We start from the raw sequence: 27,008 nt of genomic DNA on the forward strand, positions 1-27,008 counted from the left end.
TCTCAGTGTCTCTGATTTGTGTCTCCTCGGTCGGGTGCGCAAAATCGAATTCAAGCGGTCTCGCACAACCATCGAAGCCGTTTTTTCGGGACTTTTCCCTTCTCCTTCGTTAAACTGCAGAAAACCGACACTGGCGTTCATTTTTTCACTTTTTCTGCCTCGGCCTGTCCTGTCGAGTTGCCGCTTCCACACGTTGAAACATCGAGACACTTTCCTTTCACAAGACAGAGAGGAGACTTTGCGCTTCGTCTTCTCTCGCTTTCTTCTCTTCTTCCCTCCTCTTTTCTTCTCCCTTTTGTTTCTCCCTCTTTCTCCATCCCCTTCCACGCACTCAGCTGTCTCTGAAGCGTTGTTCTCCGCCACAAACAGCCCTCTGTCGTCCTTCCCCTGTCTCCTGAATTCCCCCTTCCCCGTCCGTCTCTGCTGGGGCTCTTCTTGTCTGCTTTTTGGAAAGGCGGACAGCGTCGGTTTCACGAACATGCGTGCTCTCTCTCCGTTTCCACCTTTTCCCTGTCGCCTTCGCTCGCTCGCGTCTCGGATTTCTTCTCTCGCACAAACGGACCAGCAGGAGCAGGAGAGCAGAGGGCCTCGGGGCGCTTGAGACAGCTGAGGTTCACGGCAGAGCACGACTGGACGGACTTATCAGAGAGAACTGTCCTTGAAAAAGAAAGCAAAGCGCCATACGCCCAGAGTCGAGATGGCAAATGGACCTCGACTCTCTGCAGTTACACACTAAAGCATGGATTCCTCGGTTTCAGGGATTCCTTCAACACACCCGACCAAGAGGGACTCAGAAAGAGGAAAAAGAACTGCTTTGCAAGAGCCTAATGGCCGCGTCTCGCTTCGTGCCGGACGGCTGTTCCATAGAGTGCCACTACAACCTGGAGACACCGAAGACGAGGCTGCTCGTTTCCTCTTCTCTCCAAGCAAAGAGGACTGGAAGACGCCTTCCTGCCTCTCTCTTCAGCTTCTTGGCCCTCGCCTTCCTCTTTCTCCTCTCCGGCGAAGGCGCAACGCTGCTCTCGCCTCAGACGTTCGCTTCTCCAGACGCTACCTCCGTCGCTGTCGCTGTCTCCTGCGTCGCTCCACGAAGGAGACACTTCGCGCTCCCGCCTGCCAGCTGTCTCCTTCTTCGCGCGACAGGCGACCCTGCAAAGCGAAACCACTCTGCGTCTAGCACAGGGGGAGGGGAGAGGAAGAAGCGCGACTTCTGGAAGGAAAGGAGACGCGATGGACAGGAGAGAAAGAATACGCTTTCATGGTTCACGAGACGTGAGGAGAAGGCGGGAGAGACACTTGGGAAAGGACGAAAATGGGGACGAACAGGCGCGCTAAGACGCTGGCAGGGAGAAGAAAAGGCAGGAAGGAGAGAAGGGCGGTCTCTCTGCGGTGCCGATTTCGCTGGTGTATTTTCACTTCGGGAGAGCAGAAATCCGTTTCCAGACACTCCTCCTCGTCTCAACTCTGATGGGGATGGACAGCCGAGGAAGCGACTCGCTGTCTCTTCTGCGACTTCGGTGGGCGCCTCCGTTTTTCCGCACTGCTCTTTTCTTGATGGGAGTCTACCGAGCAGAAAAGAAAGACTCTCTTTGTTCCTCGCCAGGAAAGTGCGTTCAACTCAGAAGACGAATTCACTTCCTCGGTCTTCGCGGCACCGGTCTGCTCTGCTCTCCTCCTGTTCTCGCTTTTCACTCTCTTCTTCTTCTGCTTGTCACTCGTTCCTTCTCACTAGCCTGGCTAGAAGATGGACAAGGCTTCAAGCGAGAGGGGAAGAAAGAGGCGCGATCTTCTTTCTCCACCTGTCTCCAAGGGAGAGAGATGCGTCGCTCTCCGTCGTTTGCTCTCCTCTCTCAGCTTCTTCTGCCGGCCGGCGTTCGTCTTTCTCGCCTGCGTCTCGTGCTTCTTCTCCCCTGCCAGCCGTCACCTTCTTTTCTAGTTCTTCAAAGCCGCTGCCGAGCTTCTCTTCTTCGCCATCAGCCGCGACCAGACGCAGCCAGAAAGAAAATGATCCTCGATCCAGCGCTCTGCACTCGCAACTCAGCGACTTGCCTCTTTCCACGCTTCTTCCTCCCCCCTGGATGCTGGCACCGCCCTCTCTCGTCGCCTTCTACAATAATCACTCGAGTCCAAGCAAACAGGAAGTCCAAGATGGAGAAATGGAGGGAGAAGTAGAAGGAGAAGAAGGAGAGGAAGAAGAAACAGATGAAGGAGAAGAACCAGAAGGAGGAGAAGGAGAAGAAGGAGAAGAAGGAGAAGGAGAAGAAGGAGAAGAAGACGGAGAGGAGGCGGAGACAAGCGGAGATGCATTTCATGGAGCCAGGAGAGGTCGCAGGGAGCGCGAAACAGGTGTCGCGGCACCCTCGAAGCTTCCCCAGAGTGCATGCGCTTCGGTCGCTCCCCAGGCTAGCGGTCGCCCGCCCCTGCAGCCTGAACTTTCTTTTCTGTTTTTCCCTCCCAAGGCCGTGACGGCGGAGGGAGGCAGAGGCGGCGAAGGCTGCGTTTCTTTTCGACGAGAAAAGAGCTTGCCGAAGGGAGGCCCAGACGGCGCCCCAGGCGGAAAGGGTGGCGACGTTCTCCTCGAGGTCGGCGAGCCACCGGCCGTCGCGCTGTCTCCTCCAACGCGACCAGCCCACCCAACGGAGACGACGACGAAGACGCACCTGATGGAGACGGAGGCGAGTCCGGTCTTGTGTCGGCGACGGCGGCGCAGAGCTGGAGATCAGGCCTGCCTCGTTCGACGAGGAGAGAAGCGAGCAGCGGAAGATCTGAGCAGAAGGAAACGGGGAGTTTGGAAGGCCGAAGACGGCGGCAGGGGCCATGGCGCGATGCGGCACGGAGTGAGTGGCGCAGCGGCGAGAAACGAGGAGCAGAAGAGACAAAAAAGAAGACGCCTTCGACGCAAACATATGACACCTTGTGAAGGCGCAGAGCACTTTTGCGTTTGCTGCGCTCACCGAAGGAAGGGAGTGCGGCCAACTGATGGCTTTCCTAAACATATTCGAGCTTGTGAAAATGGTAGTCACCGAATGGAATCGTTCAGTCCCACAAAGTGAATCTCTCCTGGGAGACGCGCTGGTCTGACACTCGAAGAAACCGGAAAATCGGGATGGAGCAGTTGCGGCGTTTCCAGTCGTCGAGGAACTCGAGGACTCGAGAGAGAAGCAAGAGCGAAAGAACATCCGAGTTCTGCCGGTGGCGCGATTCTCGATGTGGAGACGCCTTTCCGTCTGCGTGCGTTTTTCCGATACCGGTGCCGGTCCCGCATACGTGATTCCACGGACTCTCAGTTCTCTCTGGTTGCCGCTTGCGGCCAGGCAGGATGCCGGAGAAGTTTCGCTAAGACACAAGAGCGATTTCTGATGCGACTCGCACCATCTGAATCGTCGTTTTCTCTCTCGCGTATATCTACGGGTGGTAACTGTACGTCGTGACGCGTCTGTGTGTATTCGTTTCGACCACAAGAATGCTCACTTTTGAAACTGGGAGAAGAACCTGCACAGAACTGCACCGCGTTCGGATCTCTGCCGCAGTGTGTTGATTGTTCACTTTCTCTCTGCATTTCGGGACCTGGTGGGAGCCTTTCTGGTTTCCAGTCTCTGACTCTGCTCGCAGGTGTACCTGTTCTCCGTATCAGACAGGAAGCCTCTGTCGTCTGAAGCCGATTCGAAGAATGCAGCCTCTCGCAGCGAAGTTTCCTCCTGCTTGCGCACATGCAGGCTCGACGTAGATTTTCTTTTCTCTTTCGCCTTCTCAGAGCGCAGGAAGCCATGAGCGAATGGCGGTGCCCCCCAACACCCTCGTCCTCGATGTGACGGATCTCGAGGAAGAGCTGCGCGAGCTGAAGGAGAGACGAAAGGAAGAAGAAGGAGACGGAAGCGACGAGGAAGACGCCCTTCTAGAGAAGAGTCTGCAAGCCATGCTCCGTACCCACGGCAAACGAGAAGAAAGTGCCAGGGAAGGGAGAGAGAACGCCCCCAAGAAACGAGAAGACGAGCTCGGACACGACGAAGGAGAACCAGAGAGAGAAGAAGGAGAACCAGCGAGAGTAGAGCAACGAGGGCAAGAGAGCGAACGCAGTGGAGAGAATGGAGAAGAGAGCGAGATGGAAGAAGTGGACGACGATGAGGCATTCGCTGTGTTTGCTCAGATGTTTAGCGAGTTTCTTGAAAATGCAGAAAAGCGTGACGCGAGCAGGAAGCAGGGAAGGAACCTCGTACGTCGCGGCGCGTTCCGGAAGGAAACGAAAGACGGTGGAAAGCGTTCGACACGCTACAGACTGTTTTTCGAGCGAGGCCCTCATGAATCACAAAAGCCGAAGAGCGACGAAGTCGAAGAAGACGAAGAAGACGCGGTGGAGTCTCTTTTGTTTTCTCCTTTTGAGTCCGAGTCCCTGGGGCCTGCGAAGAAGAGGAGACTGGCGAGGGCGGAGAGCCAAGAGAGAGGCCTGAGGCGTATCGAGACACGAAGGCGAAGGCGACGAACCTCTGCAGATGAAGACGAGGAGCTCGAGGAAAGCGTCGAGAGCGGGGGAGAGTCACTTGTTCAGCGAGTTCGAGGAAGGAGCGACGCTACGCGTCTACGATCCACGAGAGAAGAAGACGCGAGACACACAGAGAGAAGAAAGAGCGACAAAATGTATCAACCACGAGAAGAGAAAAACGCAAAGACGATGCCAGAGAAGGCCGTGGCAGAACACATGGCAGAGAAAGAAGAGATCCGTGGAGACAAGGAAGGAGAGAAAGAAGAGATCCGTGGAGACAAGGAAGGAGACGAAGAAGAGATCCGTGGAGACAAGGAAGGAGACGAAGAAGAGATCCGTGGAGACAAGGAAGGAGACGGCGATGACTGCGACGGAGACGAGAAAGAAGGCCATGAAGACGACGAGAAGAAGGCGCCTGCAGTCCACGGAGTGTATCTCAGTCGCGCAGGCCAGCAGCTGCTTCTCGCTCGGGGCGGCAGTGGTGGACGAGGCAATGCAGCCTTCCTCACAAATACGTAAGTGGGGGGGGGGGGATCGTAGAATCTTTCAGATTCGTTTTTCTGCGTTTCTGTGGATGGATTTGAATCATGTTTTTTTATCTGGTTAACCGCGAGAAATGAAAAGGCTTTGAACTGTGTAACTATTATTCTTGCGTTAGTAGCTACAAGGAACTTGCGAAGCAGGACGAACTTCCTTTACCTGACAAAGAGATAGCACTGGTGAATCTTTACTGGTTATACCCTCCGAGTCGAAAAACACACGGTTGAACTGTGGGTTTCGGCTTCTCGAAGAACAAACGTTTTGAAGCGTTGTCTCGCTTCTGGCTGATGGCCTTCTCCTCGGGTGAAGCCTTTTTGGAATGCTGGTGTCACTCGCAGTACTGCCTTTCGAAAGCGACAGCTGAACTCGGTGTATCACTCCTGCTAACGACGAGAGAAAGCGATTCCATCGATCTTGCAGTTGCTCGCGTTATTTTCTGAATGTTGTCGACTTGACTTGGATCCCCAGCCCTGGTGGTGTCTGCACTTTTCTGCCAATTCTTTTCCTCACTTTCGTTCTCCCGCACAGTTCGGATCTCCCTGTCTGAGTTCGGCGATGCCTTCGTCTTCGTTTCACTTTTTCCCCCTTTTCATTCGAGTCTTTCTTTCGAGGTTTTTCTTCTTTCCACTGTCGATTCCTCCCCGCTTTCTTCGCGCTCCCTTTGTCTCGGCTCCTTTTCAGCAATCGCCATCCAACGACGGTCGAGCGAGGCGAGGAAGGCGAAAGGCGCCACCTCCTCGTCATCCCAAACTTTGCGGATGTCCTCGTCGTGGGCTTCCGAGGTTCAGGGAAAACGTCTCTCCTTCAAACAGCTTCAAACGTCGCTCATAACAACATGCTGTACTCTTCTTCTCGCTCTTCTGCTCCTCAGTCCCTGTCTGCGTCGCTTCCGGGCGGTACGGGGACGGCTCTGGTGTGTTGGCGTTCTCCCGCTGAGTCTTGCTCTGCATCTTGGGAAGAGCAAGACGGGCGTTTTGACGAAGCAGGCGTTTCATTTCTCCACGGCTCGAACTCCGCGAAGAGTCTCTCGGCGGCACCCGGGTGTGCGACCCTGGAGACTGCAACGCGTTGCGATAGAGGCAACGCGGTGTTTCTTCTGGACGCCCCTGGCCTTCCGGATGTGGAGCAGGAGAACGGAAGTCGGTCTCTCTCCCCTTCTTCTCCTTCGTTTTCTGCTTCGCCTTCTCCTTTTTCAGCTCCTTTCTCTCCTTCCTCGCCTGCATCTGTTCTGGGAGGTCTCGCGCCTTGCCGCCTCACAGCCATGGTGCTCGACGCGTCGAGCCCCGTGAGTGGAGACCTGACCGAGAGGACGGAAAGAGAGCCATAGGCAAACGTGGAAAGAGACGAAGATTCTCCAAACATTTTGCCAGTGTGGTCCACCAGCTGAGAGAGACGCGACCAACAACGATACGTCCACACACGCACAGAACTAATTGCGTCTACGTTCAAACCTTCACATGCACATCCATGCTCATGTAATTTGACACCTATGCATGTAACTCTCTACATCTCTCTACATGCAAATCTCTATCGATGAATCTTTCTCTCTTTCTGTGCACCCGTCTCCATCTCTGTGTCTCTCTCTGTCTCTCTGTAGACCTACTAAAGTACTTGTGCACCTGGGCTGTTCTTCGCAGAAGCTGCTCAACCTTCCCTCCTGCGTTTGTGTCTCGGTGTGTCGATTCAGTACAGCGTCTTGAAATTATGTCTGCAGGTTTGTTTCCTGCGTGAGAACTGCCAAGAGTTTCTCGCTGCGTCCAACTTCCCGTTCTTCGGGCTGCACAACGGTCCTGGCAGGGATTTTCTTTTTTTTCCGATTTCCACGCGTTGAGGCTCCACGCTGAACTTTGCGCCAAGCACATTCTTCTCTCTCGTTCTTTGTCGCGCGCGTGTGTCTCAGTCGGAAGTCGCGGAAAGCTACAAACGCCTATGCAGAGCTCTCCACAGCGGACTCCCAGGGGCCTTGCGCGTCCCGAGGATCATCGTTCTATCCAAAATCGATGCGGCTGCCTCTCCGGAGAAATTGCTCGAGGTCGCGGCGTCGCTTCGCGCCTTCACAAAGAACCGGAAAATCTTTCAGGTCTCAGGTGCGAGCACTAAGGAACCCAGCCATGTGTTGTCTCTCCTTTCTACTTCCAGATCTCTCTTAGTTTCCTCCCTGAAAGTTCTTTTTCTTCCTCCTCTTCCTTGCCTTGTTTAGGTTCTCCAGTCTCCACAGATCGACTCGGGTGTCTTTCATTGCACTTCGCCCTCTCTGTGGGTTTCCTCTGTGTGCTTTCGCAGCCCACACGGGGGAGGGAATTTCGCTGCTCGTTTCGCAGACGCAAGAAATCCTCCGAAGTCTTTACGTCTCTTCGCCTAGTGACACCCAACTCCCGACGACGACCCCTGCCGCTTCTTCTTCCTCTTCTTCTTCCTCTTCTTCGTCCTCTTCTTCTCGCTTCTCTCCGTTTCTTTTATCGCGTCCGCCTTCTCCGAGTTTCGAGAAGATGCGGGGGGGATCCGTGGAGTCTGAGACAGAGCCGGAAAAACAAACAAGACAACGCCGCGAAAACGCTGTTTCTTCAGGATCAATCCATCGTCACCCACTGACTCGCTTGTCGTCTCCTTCGTCTCCTTCTTCTCCTTCTCCTTCTTCTTCTCCTTCTTCTTCTTCTGGCTTCTCTCCGCTTTCTGCAGAGCGCCTGCTGGATCTGTATCGTCAGCTGGGAGGGTGTGGTGTGAGAATTCACTTGTGGGAAGACTTGGAAGAAGAGAGACAGAGGAAACTGCGGAGAAGGAGGCTTGTGGGGAAGAACGTCCCTTCGTCTTTCTTCTCCGCACAGCAAGAAGATACACAGAGAACGCAGGCCTCACAACGCTCTTGCGAGAGAACGGAAAGCTCTCTGCAACCCCGCAGAGCAATCGACTTGGAGACAACTCTCTTCGCGTCTGCTTCAGAAGAAAAGAGAGAAGAAAGAGGAGAAGCAGAAGGAGAAAAACAAGAAGACAACGGAGAAGAAGGAGAAGTAGGCAGAGAAGAAGGAATGGAGACAGTCGGTGCAGAGGGTGTTCCGAGGCGAGTTGTTGGTGTGAATCGAGAGACAGAGAGAGAGCTGAGGCTGCTGTTGGCGGAGGAACGGAGACGGATGGAAAATGAAGAAACGCGGAAAAACAGATCGAAGAGGAAGAAAAAGAAAGCGACAAGCGGAGCGTCCGGTCTCGTTTCCTCCAGGGAAAAACTCGAGCACGAGATCGACGCCTTTCCTGCCATGCCTCGAACGCCGGTTGCTCTGGAGTGGACTTGGGAGGAAGAACCAGAGAACGAAAAACCGAGTGAGACAAAGTCATCGCAGATTCTCTCCAGGTCTCACACTGTGTGGCGCCCTCGTGTTCTGCATGCGTTGGTCTCGCTGTTCGACGACACTGCTGCCTCGCGAGTGAACATCTAGCTCTGTTCGGTATCGATATTTATGCGTCTCTCTGCCTCTCTGGGGTTGCGCTCGACCTAAGAAACCGGAGGAAAGGAGTGCCATGCGTTTGACTCTTGCTTCGTCCTGGTTTCTCCATCGACCGCAAACACACGCGGCCATGCGGGCCAACATGCAACATCCGCATCTGTAGAGTTGAAGACTTGTCTGTTCGTCTGGACGACCGCAGAAACTTGGACAGTGGCAGAGCTACGTGGGTACGTAGACGCATGCGCAAATGCCTGCGGAAATGTTGACAGACTGAAGCGCAGAGTTACATTTGTTTTCAGAGATGAAACCTGGGCGGATCTTCCGTTTGTCCGGGACGCTGATCGATACCCTGACGCGTCAAGTGAAGGAATTCGATAACCAAGCCACACTCCGGCTGTACAGACAGCTCGACGCCCGTGGCATCATCGAGGTGAGGAGACACTCTTTCTCAGTTTTCAGTTTTCCAGTCTTGTCCCTCTGCAAAAACCACCCCGCATTCATACCCCCTCTCCCAGTCTCGTGATCACGAAAAACATCCACGAAACAGATTTCTCTCTGTCTCTCTCTACAGCCACAGTGCGCGAAGGAAGGGCGTATGCCAACCTACCTCTACAGGACCATGCATGTGAGAGCTAGACGACAGTGGTCACTATATATAATTGTATATATATATGTATATATGTATATATATGTATGTATATGTATTTTTCTACGTGTGTGTCTGTAGTCGTGATCAAAAGGTAGTTGAGTATATGCAAATACCTTCAAGTGCACCGTATCTCTTTCCAGTAAGAAGAACGAGGTAATTGGTTGATTACACCGGTTGCACCTGTTAGAGTAACTTGAAGCGACTGTGTGTGTAGTATCATGACTGGCCGTAGAGGACCCTAACAACTTTAGATTTCAGTACCTGTGGAAAGGGCAATCCTATTTGTCATAGCTGAAAGTATGCCGACAGTCACCGTGTGATGCGCACAAAAAGACATCAAACAGTTGAGAATTTGGAACAGGAAGGTGCCACAGCGCTTCCGCTTCGCTTGAGACAGCAGCGAGTAGAGTCTGATCTGGAGTTTTGCGCAAGGTTTTTCTTGCTTTCTCTGACACCAGAGAGCTCTACGCTGTGTCGCCTTCCCCCGTTTCCGGTTCTTACCTTGGTGTCTTTTAGCGACTTTTCCTCGAGGCTGGCGCAGAGGAAGGAGACACGCTCCTCGCAGGCGACGCGGAGCTGAAGTTACTGCCGGCTTATAGTCGGAGAATGGAGAGCTTGAAGCCGCTGCTCTTGAGCGAGGGCCTGCCTTCTGCCGCGGCAGAGACAGACGAAGAGCGAGAAGGGAAGAGAGAAAGCGACAAGTTCGAGGCCTGGATCAACACAGCAGCTGAGATGCCGTAGGATGCTGAAAACTCGTTACTTTCACTTTTTTCGTTTCCCTTGCTTTTTGTCCATTTCCGTCGCTTGGTGTGGTTCTGCCTTCGCTTCACTTTGTTATCTTTCGCGTTGCTACCTCGGTCTTTGCCTGTGTCTCCTCCCCTGCACCTGCATGCGACGTCTCTCTCGGACTCTCAGGTTTCGAGGGTGCAGCAGTCCCCGTTTCTGTTTTTCCTCTACTCGCCACCAAACGTCACGCTCCAGCAAACGAAAGCCGTACACCTCTGTAGCGTTCATTTCCAGTTATTCACTTGCCGGTTAAGCATCCCATTCAAGCGTTGGGCTCCTCTGGACAGGGACTGCGTTCTTCGGCTATCTTCTGTGGCGTCCTGTTACTCAATAAGCTTCGGAGGAGCTTCGTCGTTGATCGTGTACTGACATGGGGAAGAGCAGTTGCGACGCAAATGCAGAAGAAGGCGGTTGAAAGCAAGGCGAGACACCTGCGTGAGATGGACAGTGCCTGACAGATCTGAAGGAAGACGAAAAAAAAGGCGAACGAACCCCAGGAAAGGGGAAAATGCAGAATTTTTAAATTCAACCCACATGCAACTGCACTTCTTTGCGAGACGTATTCTCCAGAGTTGAATCGTTTTTGCGTCTGCAGAATGTCGCTCTACGACCGCGGTGCGAGACGCTTGTGGAGAAAAAGGCGCCGCAGCTTCGTCAGACACGCTCGCTCGCTGGGCCATGGAGAATTTCTCGCGAGAGGCGTCTCGGCAGCGCCCTGGAGGCTTCACAGCTCGGCTGTGCATACATCCGAAGGACAGGCAGCGCGGAGACGGCAAAGCGAGACCGAAGAGGAAACGTGACGGAGGCAGAAGGAACATAGAACAAAAAAGAACTCTTCACCTCGAGAGAAATGTGTGGGTCGCAAAATCAGCGTTCTGAAAATGAATCCAACTAACTGCAGCTTTACTGAATATATATATATATATACATATATATATATATATATATTTGTATGTATATATGCATATATATGTATATATGTATGAGCGTATATGCATACGACATCCTGTGGAGTAAGGAGTTGTTTCGCGATCCAGGCACCTTTGTTTGGGGGCAGGGATTTGTTTTATTTCGGCTGAATGCGACTCTGTCAGCGTCTTGTCGCATGGCAAAGACTTTGCTTCCCTCTTTTCCCTTGTCAATGATGCATTCTCAATCTGCAAAACGTCATTCGAACGCAGTCCTGCTTTCTTCTCTCTCCACACGACCGACACCAGTGACTCACTGCGTGCGGACACTCTGCACCCCTTGACATATCTACATGTGATATATATATATATATATATGTATATATATATACGTATATATATATATGCATATAAATACATATACATTTCTGTGTATGTGAATACGCCGATTGTGTTGAATTGCTTACCGAATTCTACACAAGCAGCGACTTTTGCAGAGTCAAAGTTACCTGCGCCGTCATATCTCTCAGTGTGTGTCCGGGTGGAGGGACCTCTCTGTCAGCTAAGGAACTCGCGTAGGACAGCCACGGATTTATCAAATATGAACCCATCCTTTTTTTCAAGGATTTCTCAAGTAGAAAACTCGATAGCCTCTCTCCCCATTCGCTCGGTGGACTGCTTGCCTAACTGCTTGGTTTGCTGTCTCTCCACCAGCCGTACAAATATCTCTGTTTCCGCTCTACTGTTGTCTACAAGTATATATATATATATATATATCTAGTTATATATATTCATATATGTTTGTACATATGCTTATATATGTACATGTGCAGACAGGTAGATCTGCGATTCTATGTACATCTTTGAATTTGAAGGAAACTGCCGATAGTTGCTTGCAGTCGGGTGTCTTTCCAAGCCTGCGAGGAGACCACTGCACGGGAGCAGAGAAGCAGCGTTTTCTCGCCGAGAGAGCACACTCGGAGAGGAGAGACGTTGAAGAAATTGACAAAGCATTTGTTCCAGGACTTCTGTCCACCTTCGAGAAAGACGCAAAACACCGCCTACACATGCGTGGCGACCTGGAAAGAAGGCGCCGCCATGCCGCGGGAGGGAATGACTAAAATATACAGAGACGTTTTTTTCAAAGACATCCGAGACGGAGGAGAAGGAGGTACTGAGGGAGGAAAGAAGGATACACAAACGCAGTTTTTTGAAGAGATTCTTGTTAGTACAAGCGAAACGAGTCACACTGCAAGAGCAGATAACATGACACGAGCGAGACGAACACAGAGAACTATTTGCCATATCACTCTAGCAAATCGACAGAGAAAAACACAAAATCTCTTCGCCTTCCAGCTCGGAAGAAGCGGCTGTTTCTCCCTCTCTGCGTGTATCGTCCCTTTCCCTCATGCTCACATTCTCCCCTCCACCCGCCAACGGATCTTTTCACACATTCGCTTGCCGCTCTGTCCGTCCGCTTTACCGTCCTTTGTCTGTCGCTGCTTCATCCCTTCTCCGGGGAGCCTCAGAGGCTGGCGGGCGGCGTCGTTGTTCTTCTCGCCTGCCGACTCGCTTCCCCCCAAGCTTCGCAAACAAGTTCTCCCGCGTCTCAGCAAAGCCGTCATTTTCTCTGAGAAGACTTCCACCCGGGAGCTCGCTCGCTCTCAGCCGCGGCTCTGCGGAGTCGAACGTATTCCTCACAGGCTCGCTGGCGATCCACTCCCCGCGTCTCTCCGCTTCTCCCGACCAGGGCGTCTCTTGACCACACCAGAGAGAAGGCGAAGACGAGAGAGCGGCAGCGGGAGAAGACGGAGACAGAGAAGAAGAAAGCGTCGAGGGAGAGGAGTGGAGGAAGGAAGAATGAGAGGTCGCAACCGAGGAGGACACAGTAGCAAACGCGGAAGAAGAGCAGGAGAAACCACCGGAAGGCAAAGAAGGAGAGTTTCGAGAGAGAACAGCTTTTAGAAGTTGCCGCTGAAGATAGCGAAGCCTAGTCAAACGATCTGGAAGGGCAGTCCACTCGAAATGGGGGATAGCGACGACACACCATCTGACAGCAGAGAACAGAAGAAAACAAGGAGACCGAGTTCACGAGTCGCCACTACGTCATACAATGCCGCAGTTTAGGCTCTGAAAAAGGCCCAGGATGACAGACACCCAACAAGACACCGCGTTACCGATCTCTACGTCTCTTACGGAGCTTCGACCCATATCTTGCGATGCCTTCTATTCACCTCTGTGGCTTCTCTGTACCTCCATCTCACAACCACTGATGTGCTCTATCTGTCGAACGTTGATTGTAAAAAAGTCGCACGATCTATCGGACATTCCTGTCTATTCACAGATAGATAGATCACTCTATCTCTACATATATAGATGTATCGATCGTCACAGATAGATCCGTGCAGCTAGGTCTCTCCCCTGGTCGACTAGAACGCTTTGTTTCTGTCCAGCTCAATCTCTCTCCTTCGCTGCATCCAGCTGGCTCGCTATCTGTCTAGAAATCGCGCGCCTTTTTCTTATATGCGCAACTCCCTTCTTCGAGTCTGACCCTTGGGCATGAAGCAGTTCATGGCGCAGAGACGTCCAGGCAGTCAGTTCGATTTCTGCTCCCTCCGGATCTCGGAAAAAATTCTCCGGAGTTGCGATCTGCAGCGCCACACAAACACGGAACTTCTTTACAGAGCTTCCTCCACACTGCGTCTTCGCATATATATATATATATATATGTATATATGTATATATGTATAAGTATATGTATGTGTGTGTTGTTGTAGATATATGTCTACATATTTGTATATAGATGCACATATCTCAGGTACATACGTCGATCACTACATGTCTGTAGATACAAACACATACAGATATATACACATATATGAAGATACATACACACTCGAATACGAACTCATCAATACATATATATATATGTTTATATAGATACGTATTGAGGTTTATGTAAAGGATGTGCATGTGAGTGTGAATTTGAGGACTGACCTCGAAGGCAATCCGGTAGGTGGAATCGACGAGGGGAAGCGTGTAGGGAGGCGCGTAGACGGAGGTCTGTAGGTGGAGTTTGCGAGCCGGAGACAAAAGGTGAGACGACAGTTTTTGGAGATTCCTGAGTACTTCTCTCTCGAGTTCCGTCAAGGAAGAGGCGTCTGCATGCAGTTTTACCGCGTTCTTCCGAGAAGCTCGGAAAGCCGAGCCAGCCTCCCCTTCCGTGCCGCCGGGCGACGCAGCGACAGCAGGGAAAGACGTCTGCGCTCCCTGTGTGAACAACGGCAGTTTCTCTTGAGCACGAAGTTTGCTCTGTTGACTCGAGTCTGCATCGTTTCTCGCCGCTCCCGAGAGAGGCGAAAAATCCTGAGAAGAAGAGAATATGAGTGACTCTTCGTCGTCGCTTGCGGTGTCGTCGAAGACAGCTGCATGTTCGTCAAAGGCGAAGATAAAACCGGGTGCCTTCTCTCTAGACGACTCTGCGTTTTCAACCTGTCCTGCCTCCTCTCTTTGTGAGAGAAACGCGTCGACGCCGTCTCCTTTCTTCCTCACTCCACAGCAGTCTTCCTCTCGCTGTTTCTCGTTTTTTTCTCTTCCTTCTTCTGTTGGAGAAAAAAAGGCCTTGCCGCTCGCAGCCCCTCCGAAGAGCCAGTGGGGAGCGTTTGTCTCTCGCGTTTGTACAGCGGCCTGGTCTGGACTCTTTTCCTTGTTTTCCTCTTTTGTTGAAAGCGCGTGCCTCCGCGTCTCACTGAAAGATGCCGGAGACAAGTGCGTGACGAATTTGCGGTGGAGACGGCGAAGGAGACACACGATTTCGTTTCGCTTCGAGACCTCATGGGCGCGACTTGCAAGCAGCGTCTTGTCCACGATGTCTGCTTCGCACAAGTCTCCCGCCTTTCGCACTTCGCCGCTGTCCACCACACCCAACTCCGCTTCGTCTTCACCCCAAACATCGACCTCACTCGCCGCCTTGGTCTTTCCGTCGCTCTCGCGCTCAAACCGACCCAGTGACCTCAGCAGCTGCACATACACCTCAGCCGCTTCCAGGCTCCCCGTTCGCTCCTCTGGGGCTTCGCGACCTCCCCGTGCGGCGCCGAGGCGCTCGAGTCGCCTTCCGTCTCTTTCTGCGACCTCAAAAAGTGGAGAGTTTCTCGAGAAACTGTTCCACTGGAGAAGCGAATCCGCTGAGAGATTCCAGTCAAACACGCACCGAGCAGTGAAAAGCCGCAACAGATTCGCTGTGCGCTGCTGCACTGAAGCGTTCTGGAACTCGTTCACCTCTCTCGCGCCCTCAAAGGTCCCCGCGGCTCTCTCCCGCTCAACTTCGCTTCTTCGACCGACGCCTCGCCGCGCTCTTTTGCTCTCTTGTGAACGCAGGCGGCGCCTGGGGTCGCTCCGCATGTCGTCCAAGACGCGAGACATCTGAGGATATCCTCGGAAAAGCGACAAGAACTCCACGGCGACGCGTCGACCCAAGATCGAAGGCGGCCGCCACAGCAGGAAGGCAGCCAACAGGCGAATCGCGCGCTCGAATGGCAGGGGGGGCACAGCGGCCTCCGAAGGAGAAGCAGCCAAAGCCGACGCGAAGGAAGAAGGCGCAGAAAACAAAGAAGAAGGTGAAGAAGACACAGCAGAAGATGCAGAAGAGGACGGTTGAGACGAAGAATTCGGAGACGAAGAGAGAGGTGACAAGGAGACGGAATTGTTGAGTTCACGAAGAGCATGCGTTTCTGAATCGGGCATTCCCTCTGGTTCTGTGTGCGGAGTCGACGACCCTTCGTCCGTTTGTTTCGCCTTCGCTGCATGCGTTCCCGGACGAAGCGCGGCAAAGATGTCCTCGAAAAGTATTTCGAGAACCTCGTTCGCTGTAGCGTTCAGGTGTGGATGCGCAGTCGTGGTGGTGCACCCGAGGCGACTGAGGCCGAAGGCGGCGTCGACGAGAAGGTCGACTTTCTCGAAAGGAGAAACGTCCACTTCTTTGCCTCGTCCGTTTCCTCGACTTCGTCTGCTCTCTTCCGTCTTCGCGTCTTCTCGACTCGAGCTGAGGCTCGCTCCTTCAAGCGCGTCTCCTGTCTCTGCGACCCGTGCGGCGTCGAGTCTCCGCGCCTCTGTTGCCTCCGTTGAGCGTCCTGTTCCGTCTGCTGCTTCGCTCCCTAGCCTCCTGCCATTCTGCGCCTCGGCTGCTCTCGCGACTCGCGCGCGAAGGAGAGTTCGCTTGAGTCGCGAAATCGCGAAGGACAGAAATGGCATGTCTCTGCAGCCTGCCTGCCCCCAAATGTGGAGAGCGCGACACCAGAGCTCCACTGTCTCTTCTTCCCTTTCTCCTCGGAGCCTTTCTTCTCTCCGTCGTCTCTTCGCCAGAGCCTGCGTGCTGGCGTCTCGTCCAGTTGCTTCTGCTGCCGCTTCCTTCCCCTCTCCAATTCCTGGTGTCCATCGTTTCGTCTCGTCTCGAGGTACAGACGCCCTCGCCTCTTCATCCCTTCTCAGCTGCGGCGATTCGCGACCTTCAGCGCCACAATCTGTCTCCTCCTCTTCCTCTCCGCGCTGTTCTTGTACTTCCCCTCCGTCGCTTCTTTCTTCTCCCCTTTCGTCACCTTCCTGGACTTTGAAGGCAGCGAATCGATCGTGAATTGCGTCGCCGATTTTGACGAATTTCCTCCAGGCACCGGGACTCAGGCGCTGCTGCTGCTGAGGCAGGGACTTCTGCGCCCGGAGTGTGTCTCTGCGGGCAACAGGCTCTCCCTCTCGGCCTTCGCAACGATCGAAACATGAATGCGACAGCGAGGCTCCGTTTTGCCGAGTCCTCTTGCGCTCCAACTCCTTCTCCAGAAAGAGAAAAAGGTCACTCATCTGCACCAACTGTGACGCCGACAGCGAGTGCCGCGGAAGCTTCCACCGCACATGCCTCCACACATCCGCGACGAGGATCTCGAGAGCCTCGCCGTCGTCCTCCCCCGGGAGTAAAATGGGCGCGCGCGCAGCCGGAGAAGCATCGCGCCTTGCGCAGAAGGACTCGTGAGAAGACAAACGCGGAGAGGGAAGGAGAGACGGTAGATACGCCGGCGAGGCGGCAGCCTCGCTGTGCGATGCAGCGACCTCCAGAGCGACCAAGAAGCAGGGACGGTGGATAGCGAAACTCGCGAGAGCGCGGAGGAGATCAGACAAACTGTAAGAGGGAAGGAGAAGATAAAAGTGGAGAAGGAGCGGCCGAAACAGCGAGGCTGGAGGGTCGAAGGGAACTGGAGAAGAGGCGAAACGAGCGAAAGAGAAAAGAAGAAGAGACACCTGACTCGGCGTCCACGCTGAAGGCACAGTGAGACATAGTCGAAAAAAAAGAAATTGGAAACTCTCCCTCGCCCCTCCTGTGACATTCAAAAATCGGTAACAGTGGTTTCTCACACTGAAACCGGACCCTCGACTTCGTCCAACACTCTTCAAGTGATGGCCTTCGCCGCCTCCACTGCAATTCCGTTCTCCTGAAAAGACTCAAACTCCCGTCCTGCAAAGAAACTACTGTGCAAACGTTCGTCCAAAACCTCCAGGGCATTCATTGCGTCACACCACCGGTTGACCTGCCTAACGGACGCGCACTCTGCCCAAACGGCACGTAGAGACATATATATAAAACTACACATATAGACACATAGATATATATACATAGATATATATACATAGATATATACATACATAGATATATATATATATATATATATATATGTACATAGATATATATACACAGTTATATACATGGATATATATATACATATGTGAAACATGAAGCGCAAGAAAAGCATAAATGCAGCCATGAATGATGATACGTTGATGGATATGTTTACTTCGAAGTAGATGTATTCTCCGGTTCGAATGCGTTGACTTTCTTTGCCTTTAGATGAAAAATATATATGCGAAAGAAGAGTTATCCTAGAGGCCAAAGGGGTAGAGGAACCAGGGGTCTGCTTCCCTGGGAGGAAAACGGACTGCATGGAGGGGACACCGGTTTGCCGTCCTGATGGCCAGTCGCCACTGTGTTATTTTTCTCCTGCAAAGTGCGTTTCTTCTCTTTTCTTCGCATGCTTGACGGAACCGTCGCCGCTCACATACACTTTTCAGAGAGAAGAGCCTATCTCGACCACTAGCGTTTGACATCCCGCAAGATGCTCTAATACAGTGATCGGAGAAGCAGTCAACTGTCGACAAGGAAGCGCATTCAAGGACTCAAAGTCACGACTTGTGCTTCCAAGTAGGCGGTGTGAAGGAAATGGGGCAGTTGCATGTTTGACATTGATTTGCCTACACTATGGACGCTCTTTCCAGGTTTTTTTGTCTACCGAAGATCAGGTTTAATGTTCCGCTACGTTCGGCGATGCCATGACTCGGGCGTCTGTTTTCCACTTTCTTTCGATTGTTTTCGTCGATCGCACCTCCGGTGGTTCTCAGAAGGCCTGGCGAAACGCCGCGAGCCTCTGCGGGGTCTTCTCCACTTTCGACTGGCCTTTCCAGCTGCTGTTCTTCGCCGGAAGGGGAAAATGGAGGAAGAAGAGAAGGAGAGTCGGAGTCGACGTCGTCGGAAGGTTCAGACGGCAGAAGCCTCAAACGCGCCGCAGCCGCCCGGAGAAGAGACGCCACCAAGGCCGCCTGCAGAGCCTCTCGTCGGAGCCCACTGGTCTGGAGTTCTGCGTGCACTCCGCCGTCACTTGCCTCTCGGGATTCGTTGGCGCCTCGCCGGCCGTTTTCGCTGCTTCCAGCTTCGCCGTCGAGGACGCCAAACTCGCGAGGGAGAGACACTGGAGGGGGTCCGAGGACAGAGAGCATCTCGAGCACTGCGAGAATATCCCGAGGCTGAAAAGCCGGCAGTTGCTGGAGAGATCGGAAGAGCAGCCAAGGAAGCAAGTTCGAGGAGACGGAACTGAGGCAGCAAGGCACCGGAGAGACAGGAGACCGAGAAGACGAAGGAGCGAGCAGAGAAGAGGGGATGGACCCGTGGAGGGAAGAAGAGAGCGAAGAGGATGGAAGGCCGGAGCCGGGATGTACGCTAGACGGAGACTCGAGGCTCTCCCATGACAGCAACGGAAAAGGAAAAGAGTTAGGAAAACTGAACAAAGTCGAGGAGTGACGCGGGAGACCGGGCTGTTCCGGATTCGAACACCGCGTCTCTTTTCCAGGAAAGAGTTCTTCGCCGGAGGCCGAAGTTCCCTCGCTGCCCTCAAGCTGACGCGCGTCGCCGTCTCTGTCTCCGTCTTCCACGTGCGAAAACTCGCGTACATGCGCGTCAGCAGCAGCTCGAAAACAACCAGAGTCTGGGAAGCCTCCGAGTTTATGAAAATGCGCCAGAGCCGAACAGACAGTCGACAGGGCGACCGGCCCAACCTGAGGGTCCGCGGAAGGTCCTGCCGCCGCTGCTTCCTCAGGAGAGAGGAGAAGGTCCGACGAAGAAGCGAAGGGAAACGACCGAGAGGACGAAGAAGAGAGCGGCGAGAACGAAGAGAAAAACGCATCCCGAGGGGATTTGGAGTCGCGCCGTTTTTCTGCGGGACAGGAACTGAGAACTCTTTCGCGACGCAACAGACAGGCGGCGTACGTCTCGAGGGCATCGTCGGTGCCGCGTAGCGCCAAGGCCCCGGCGGCTTCCTGGCTGGCCGACGTGTCTCCTTCCTGTGGCGTCTGTCTCCTCGTTGGGCTCCGCCGCGGTCGCAGGGACTCCAGAAGGTCCCGAGAAAGGAGCGCCAGGGAAAGGGGGAAACGCGTCTTCTCCAACAGCAGCTCCGAAGGCCGTTGGCTCTCGAGCGACAGGAGTTTCGAGGAAGACGCGTGAAGCAACGCTGACATAAGCGCCGTCATCGCCTGCAGACCCCCGGGATAGACACAAGAGACAACAGAGACGCGAGGGATCGACGCAAAAAGCCGCAGATGAAGCACCCCACTGCACGCGAAAGAAGAACGAGACAGCCGACCTAGGCAACGCATGCGCTCACTGCAGGCATGCTTCCTGGAAAACAGAAAACAACGGTTCCAAAGCAGCAAGAAACCGGAGGCACCACGCGTAGGAGCACAGAAGAAAACATACACGTCCTCGCGTCCTTGTCACAAACGTATACATATATATGTATAGACAGAAACATACACATACATAGCCATATATATATATATATATATATATATATTTACATATCAACAGCTACACATGTATATACATCGAGATGAGTACATGTATAAATAGTATCCATTTGGCCGAGGGTTACGAGTTCAACCTTCTAGCCGCCTTTCCGTCCACACAGCAGGCTGTCATTCGAGGTGCCGAGCGGCTCGGGCGTCGAGGGGTTGCGAGCCACAGTGCCTCACCTGGGCGCCGAGACGAGGGCCTGGCGGGTCCGAAGCGTCGCCGAGGTCTCTGAACGTGTCTCCTTTCTTGTCTCCGCGGTCGGCCAGACCGCTTGCCTCGCGAGCTAAGCTGTTGCCTGCGCGCCCGGCAAGGTAGATGGCGCCAAGACGGTCGTGGATGGCCCGGCAAATCGCCGACAGTGTCTCCTCGACGAGGTGCTGCTTCGCGTCGACCGCGGTCGAGGCTGCCGCGGCAGCTGTCTCCAGCGCGAAGGGTCTTAGGCGAGCGACGTCGAGGGCAAGGCCGGCGAGTTCTTTGGGATCTAACTCTTGGATCTGGCGCCCAGCGTGGAGTCGGTGAAGGAGACTGTGAAGCAGGGCGAGTTCCTGCATGCGCTGGCGACTCGAAGGGCCTTCACCTAGAAGGCCTGAAAGCTCCGTTTGCAAGCGTGTCTCTGCGCCTCCCTTCTCCGGTTTCTTCTCTCTGTCAAGGCCGCGCTTCGCGTCGCCACGAGGCGCGAGAGTCCGCAACTTGAGGCGTTGCGCGAGCATTCTGTCTCGGAAGTGCCAAACGCGGGGCAACGCCGAGATCAGGGCGCGAAGGTCCTTGGCAGTCGCTCGAGGAAGGACAGAAAGAAGCGAAGTCCCGAGAAGGCCCGATCCATCGAGGCGCCGGAGTGCGGAGGCGACAGAGGCAGCCTGAGCGGCGGCTTCCCGCGCTTCGAGACTGTCGAGCTCTGGATTTTTGGCGGCCTTCGGGAGTGACAGGGTGGGGGAAGACGACGACCGTTCTTCCGGGAAGGGGAGGAAGAGCGACTCCTGCACTTTCAGCGATTCAACGACTCGGCTCACAGCGGAGAGAAACACGGCAAAGTCGCGCGACGAGAAATCCGCAAGATTCGCCGTCGCTGCCTCCAGCAGTTGGTCAAACAGCTTCAACCCAGAAGGCGGTACCGGCGCCTCCGGCCTCGAAGAAGCAAGAGGCCGCAAGACGGGAGCGAGAAAGCCTAGACACTGGAGATCCTGGAAAACAAAAAACATCGACGAAACACGAGGATCTCAACAAATCTTGAGAAACTGAGCAATCAAACAGATGAAAAGAACTTCTGCAGACACGGAAGGTTGTGTGCACTCGAGACCCACAACGAAAAACGAGAACAGAGGGAAAGAGTCAACTGTTTACTTTTATTCACGAAAGGGAGGATGTGGAGGGCTTTGATTCTTCGCGGATTCCTCGAGATGCCTCAAGACGAAAAGGCGTCACTCGCCGAACTGAAAAAAGCCACAGCCGCGCTTCTCCTTCACTCTGCTTTCCATTGCCTGTCTTGCCTCCCCTCAAAGTTCCCAGGTCTTTCTCATCCTCAGTTCTTCACTTGGCGTTGTTCTCTTCTCTGCTCTCCTGCGTTTTCCTTTCCATTCTCTCTTCCCTCCTGGCGTACATATTTGCTAGCCACCATGACGCAGACACAGAGGTACACAAACGCCTGCAACGCGTCCTGTTATTCAAGCCTCGTATTTGCGTCGATACATGGCCTGCGTTGTCTACTTGCAGTGCGCTGCTGCCTTCTCTCTTTGTCGTCGCGCAGATGCGAAATACACACCTGACGTCTAAGCACCCCGACGAATACTCATTTACTGGCCTCACAATGTCCGTCGTGCCGGATTCTCTTTCCCTTCTTTTCTTTTTTCTCCTTTTTTTTCCAGTCCTCTTCCTTCTTCTTTCTGTTTCCCTTTGTTAGGCTGCTCCCCGCCTCTGCTCCGTTTCTTCCTCTCCCTGTTTTTCTCATGTTTTCTTGCTTCCTCTGCCTTCTCCTGTCTGCCTCACATGCGCAATGTTGGAAATTTGTTGCGGCTTGGCAGTTCCGAGAATTTGCGGCACGCGCCTGAGCAGCTGAATCTGGAGAAGGCGCAAAACCTCCGACAGCCAGAGAGTCGCGAGGCTTCGAGCGGAGACAGAAGAGAGAGGCGAAGAGAGAGGCGAAGAGAGAGACGAAGGCGAAGAAGGAGAAGCTGCAAGCGCCGGCCCTTCGCCGGACCTCGGAGGAGTCGCGACGCCGTCCTCTCCGAGGAAACGAAGAATCTGACTCTGATTCTCCAGCGTCCGCCAGTGATACGAAAGCGAATCGCCTCCACACTCAGGACTGCCGGCGCCTCCGCCCCATGCAGGCGAAAACGACGCACGGACGGCCGGAGGAGACGGAGGAGAGAGAGAAGTTGAGGATGAAAGAGGAGCACAGCGGTCGCCTTGTTTGAGGAAGAGAACAATGTCCCTGTGAACCACGCGCTGCGTGTCGAGGAGAGACGCCCAGGAGGCGCGCGCCTCTTCTGTGGAGGGAGAAGAAGAGACAGGAGACGAGAGACTGAGAGACAGAGAACAGGACGCATGCAGAAGCCCCGCAACAGCAATGGGAGAGAGCGCCGCGAGCTCGTGAGGCAGACGAACCAAGATGTCCTGCCAGAGAGCAGGGTACGGCGGCAGAAGAGAAGCAGCGACGAGAGATGAAGAGGAAGAGAGAGACGAAGAAGATCCTGGAGCCGGGAGAGGAAGTCGAGACGCCTGGAGAGAATTCACTTCATCGACCGTCGCACAGATTTGCCGAGGAAATGTGGCGAGAAAAGAAGCGACGCACGTGAGGTCGTAGCCATTTGCATTGATCGGCAGAAAAGTTGGAAACGTCTTCAGCAAACCGACTGCAAGGTCCCGCGGAGGAAAGCGTCGCAAGAGGGTGAAGGCGGACGCGACGATGCAGATCGCTGGGGAGACATAGCGACAGGGAGAACGACGCATCACCATGGAAACCAGAACGCCTCACAAACTCCACACCGAAGACGTCCCCAAAGCCCAGTCTGTGCGGCAAGGCACTCTTGCCAAGTCCCCCTGCTTTCTACTTCCAGAGGTGCAAGTCCTCGACGCCTACGTAGCGGTTCGGAGGAAACTCGGTGGACGGGGGAAGCCAAGCGTATCTTCACGAAGACGTCTATGCAGTCCACACCAAGATTTGCTCTGAGACGCATGCGCCTAGATAGCCACTGCCACAGACGAAGGAGGCGCACATATCCAAGAGAAGTCAGGAGGCCGGTTTTTATACGGAGACTCGGAGATGGACATTTACGCAGGAAGACACAGAAACTCCAGGCGGAGGGCCCCCATACAGCAATCTCCGAAGAGACATACGCGTGAGGGCTCCGCGCCGTCCTTCAGAGAAGCCTTGAGAGAACGTTTTCAGGAGCAAAAAATGAGCAGAGAAAAAGGGCAAGAAGAGCGAGAGAGGGAAGACAGACAGACAGGCACAGAGAGGAAAGAAGAAGCGACGAGGAACGACGAGAGAAAAGAAGAGAAAGAAGAGGAAGACAGAGAAGCACCAAGCTGAAAGAGAAAACACCAACAGTCCCTGAGTGAAAAAAAGTCGCCATCGACGGCACTTCCTTACACTTCGGCTCCATGAGCTCTAGCCGCTGTGTGGCTTTCTCGGCTAATAGTCGGAGAAGCTGTTCCACTTCCTCAGGGAGCGCCGCCTGTTCCGTTGTGTTTCCTTCTTCTCTTCCTGTCACCTCCGCCTCCCCAGAGCCTGGGAGCCGCGCGGTCGCCTCTGTCTTCGGCTGGGCGTCAGGCGGGGGTGCTGGGTCAGTGGCACACACGGTCGAGGCAGGGAGGGGAAAAACGACTTTTCTTCTCCCCTTCTTGCAGGCGAAGACGGTCGCCAAGACATGCAAAGTCTGCGAGACCTCTATAGGCCGCTCTGCACTGTGCTGCGAAAACAGAAGAGACGCAGACACGAGGAGAGACTTGCTGGGCAAGAGGGCCGAGTCGCGTCCGACCACCGGTGTCTTTCGAGGAGAGCGTGAGGCGACTACTAGAGAGAATGGCGTCACATTCTTCAGCTTGGATTTCCGGTGCTGGTTCTGGACCTGTGCGCTGGAAATCCTTCCAGGTGAATCCTTGACACGGCGGCGCTGAAAACGCAGTCAAACGTGGATCTTGTTACGGGAGAGAAGCGCGAGAAGACGACGAGGACACAGAGAGAGAAAGAGAGGACGATCGAGAGGCGCAAGCGCAGTCCCACAAGCGCGCGGGGGGAACAGCCAGAAACGCGGAGTCAAGAGATTCGGAGAAACGCGGAGACAGCAGGAGAGAGACGCGGCGGGAGAGCAGGAGCGAGGGGAAACGAAACGAGACATGAGAACAGAAAAGAAGGCAGACGGAGCCTCTCCCGCCCGCTTTCTCCGACAAGAGAAGAGTCGAAGGAAAGATCTAGGTCTTCGTCAGAAAATATGGCCTTCCCCTCAAAGACAGATGCACAGTAGAAGCCCCACAGAAACGGAGGAAAACAATTCAAAGTGCGTTTTCTTTTACCGGAGACTTTCACAAGACCCGTTATCGATGGAAAAAACCTGGGCCTCTGCAAATTCGCTAAAACACCCGAGAGTTCTTCTGAGTCTCAAATGAAGATACAAACGCAAGGAGAAACGCAGATCTCTCTCAGACCAGCGTTGGTGACAAAAGCCGCGCGCGGCGTCTTCACTGTCGACGACGCCTGACTTCTCTCCCCCCTCTTTCCTTTCCCAAGTTGCTCTTCTGTTCTCGCCGTGTCTTCTTCTCTTCTCCCTCCGGTCGGCGTTTCGCGCTTCTGCGTTCTCGATGTCCATTTTTATCTGGGAGACTCACTGCAGCTGCTGAGAGCGTTGCGAGGAAGAGGGCAGCGTCTCCGCGGGCAGCGTGTCGCGAGGCTTCTCGACAGAGGGCGGAGGTGATTGCGCAAATGTTCTGCTCCTTCCCGTTCGCCTTCTGCCGTGCATGCGCCAACTGGAAGTCCCTGTCTCTCGCATTCTGCGACCTGCTCTCCGGCCGTCGCCTCTCCCCCCTCTCGCTCTCGCCGCTCCTCTCCAACGCCCTTCGCTTTTCCAAGGAGCTCCAGGGTCTCCCCCCCTCTGCTCGCGACACTGAGAGAGAAGAAGAAGCATCGTGAGGAGGCGAAGAAGAGGCCGGGGAAGGAGACAGAGAAGAAGGAGACTGGGTGTCTCTGAGGCGTCCACGAAAGTTTCTGTCTCGTTTCCTCTCTTGGGGGTCTGTCCCCAGAATTCGAGGTGGAGGCGATCGGATGCGTGCCGGCTGTCGAGCGAAAACGGCGCTGGTCAAGAGAGGCGCGCGAGCAGGGTGAGGAGCGGCCTTCTCGCCTCTGGTCGCGAGAGAAGACTCTTGTCTCTTCGAGCAAGAGAAAACGCGCAAACCTCCCGAGACGCACGGAGCGAAGGATCTCGCCCCGAGCGTCTTTGAAGCGAACTGCGCCATCTAGAAAAAAGACAGAATCACCGTTGCGTTCCTAGCCTCATTCACATGCAGCTGTATATTCATCTTTGCGGCAAAAACCGACTCACACGCTCACACACAGCTATATAGGGACAGATGCAGACGTTTATAGACGTGGACATTGGTAAATAAATTCGTTCAAGTTCATATATATACAGCTATATCCATATGTTTCTGTCTTTATACTTATCTATATCTATCTATATACATGTATATATTTTAGGTGTACGGATTTCGAGTCGTTTTGGATTTTGAAGCTGTTGTGCATATGGTCATTTGGAGAGGAATTTAGAGGGGAAAGGAAGCAAGAACCGCTCCGTTTTCTTCTCCTTTTTGCGTTGCTCGGGGTTGACAGGGAAACAATCTGTGGTAAATCAGGAGTTGTTTTCTTTATCGACTGGAGAAATCTTCGATTCATTCAGGAAAAGCGCATGTGCGAAAAGCGTGTGGACGCTGCGAGAGGCGCACTGGGAAAAGTGGCATTTCCGACATCATGCCTCCTGGAAAAAAACAACTACATGAACACCAGATGAGACTTTGTTTCGTTTCGATACAAAGTCGCCTTCTTCCGGAGCAGCAGACTCAAGTTTGCGACAGAAAATCTACAGCCGAGGGTCCTCGGTGCCACTCGCGAAAATGGCATGCATGCGCGCATGCATGCCATTTTCGCGAGTTTTCCAGCTCTTCGTAGGAGCCCAGACTCCTCTCACCTCTTCAAGGAAGAGATTTCGTTTATTTTCGGCGTTTCTCGCTGCCAACAAAAGGAGACGAAGCTACTGAGCGAGGAAGCCCGGAAGTCCGTGAAAAAGTCTTGTTGCTGTGTTTTGTGGCTGCGAAGTTCGCCGATGGACTATGCATGAGCGTCACTCCGCATCCGAGCCGTAAAAAGGAAACAGAGCTTGCGTCCGGTCTAGGAAAACAGACAACCTGGTGGACTCGTTGAAGGGTTGTAGAGTTCCATATTCTGCTTGTTCGAAGAAAAACGCTGCCTTTTCTGACGATCACCTCCGCGGCATATCCACCACGGTGGTGACACCATACGTGTGGTTCGAGAACGAGCAAAGACATTTCCTTTAGAAGATTATGGGGTGAGTGATTGAGAAAGAAAGGCGCCTTTGATGAGGTGTACGAACTGTAGGAAAGACTAGGTTTCTTTCGGAGCCGTGAAAGTACGTTTTTTCGAGAGTCGCCGGGCGAGACACAAACGGAAAAGCTAGCTGTCGTGTCAAGATCAAACCCTCTCAGTTCCAAGACGCAACGCTGAAGCAAGATGCTTGGGGTGGGAGATGTTTTCACACGTCTCAACGCGTAGTCGGTATTTTCCACAGAGATCTCACCGATATTAGGAGCATAGGAGAATTCGAAAACAGATTCTGTTCAAGCCTACAGACATTTTTAGTAAATGAACCGCCCACCTTTATGGGCAATACATCGATATTGCTGTTCTACGAACACGCACCCAGTTCTTGCACAAAAAGAAAGAGTCGTTTGAATCGACCAGTGACTCGTGGATACGTGGCACTAAAGACTCTGGACAGGAAACAAAGTGTCTGCTGATAAACGGTGAACTAGGGAACTT

At 53.6% G+C, this 27,008-nt stretch overlaps 2 protein-coding genes across 2 annotated transcripts; one reads left to right on the forward strand and one right to left on the reverse strand.

Moving 5' to 3' along the window:
* The first annotated feature begins 171 nt into the window (after positions 1-171).
* TGME49_239340 (hypothetical protein) lies at positions 172-10,754 on the forward strand. Its single transcript, XM_018780549.1, has 8 exons — positions 172-2,837; positions 3,755-4,995; positions 5,702-6,305; positions 6,921-7,107; positions 7,304-8,335; positions 8,760-8,890; positions 9,626-9,846; positions 10,491-10,754. The coding sequence occupies exons 1-8, from the start codon at positions 705-707 to the stop codon at positions 10,693-10,695; spliced, it is 5,754 nt and encodes a 1,917-aa protein (XP_018637668.1). The 5' UTR covers positions 172-704; the 3' UTR covers positions 10,696-10,754.
* Positions 10,755-11,954: 1,200 nt separating this feature from the next.
* TGME49_239350 (RAP domain-containing protein) lies at positions 11,955-25,523 on the reverse strand. The gene is made up of 8 exons (XM_018780550.1): positions 24,788-25,523; positions 23,553-23,871; positions 21,947-22,875; positions 20,143-21,144; positions 18,225-19,644; positions 13,801-17,105; positions 13,355-13,452; positions 11,955-12,853 (listed from the first exon to the last, which is right to left on the reverse strand). Exons 1-8 carry the CDS (start codon positions 25,409-25,411, stop codon positions 12,283-12,285), a joined length of 8,268 nt encoding a protein of 2,755 aa, XP_018637667.1. The 5' UTR covers positions 25,412-25,523; the 3' UTR covers positions 11,955-12,282.
* Between the last annotated feature and the right edge of the window lie 1,485 nt (positions 25,524-27,008).

This window comes from Toxoplasma gondii, chromosome VI (assembly GCF_000006565.2).
Source record: "Toxoplasma gondii ME49 chromosome VI, whole genome shotgun sequence".
Lineage (NCBI taxonomy): Eukaryota > Apicomplexa > Conoidasida > Eucoccidiorida > Sarcocystidae > Toxoplasma > Toxoplasma gondii.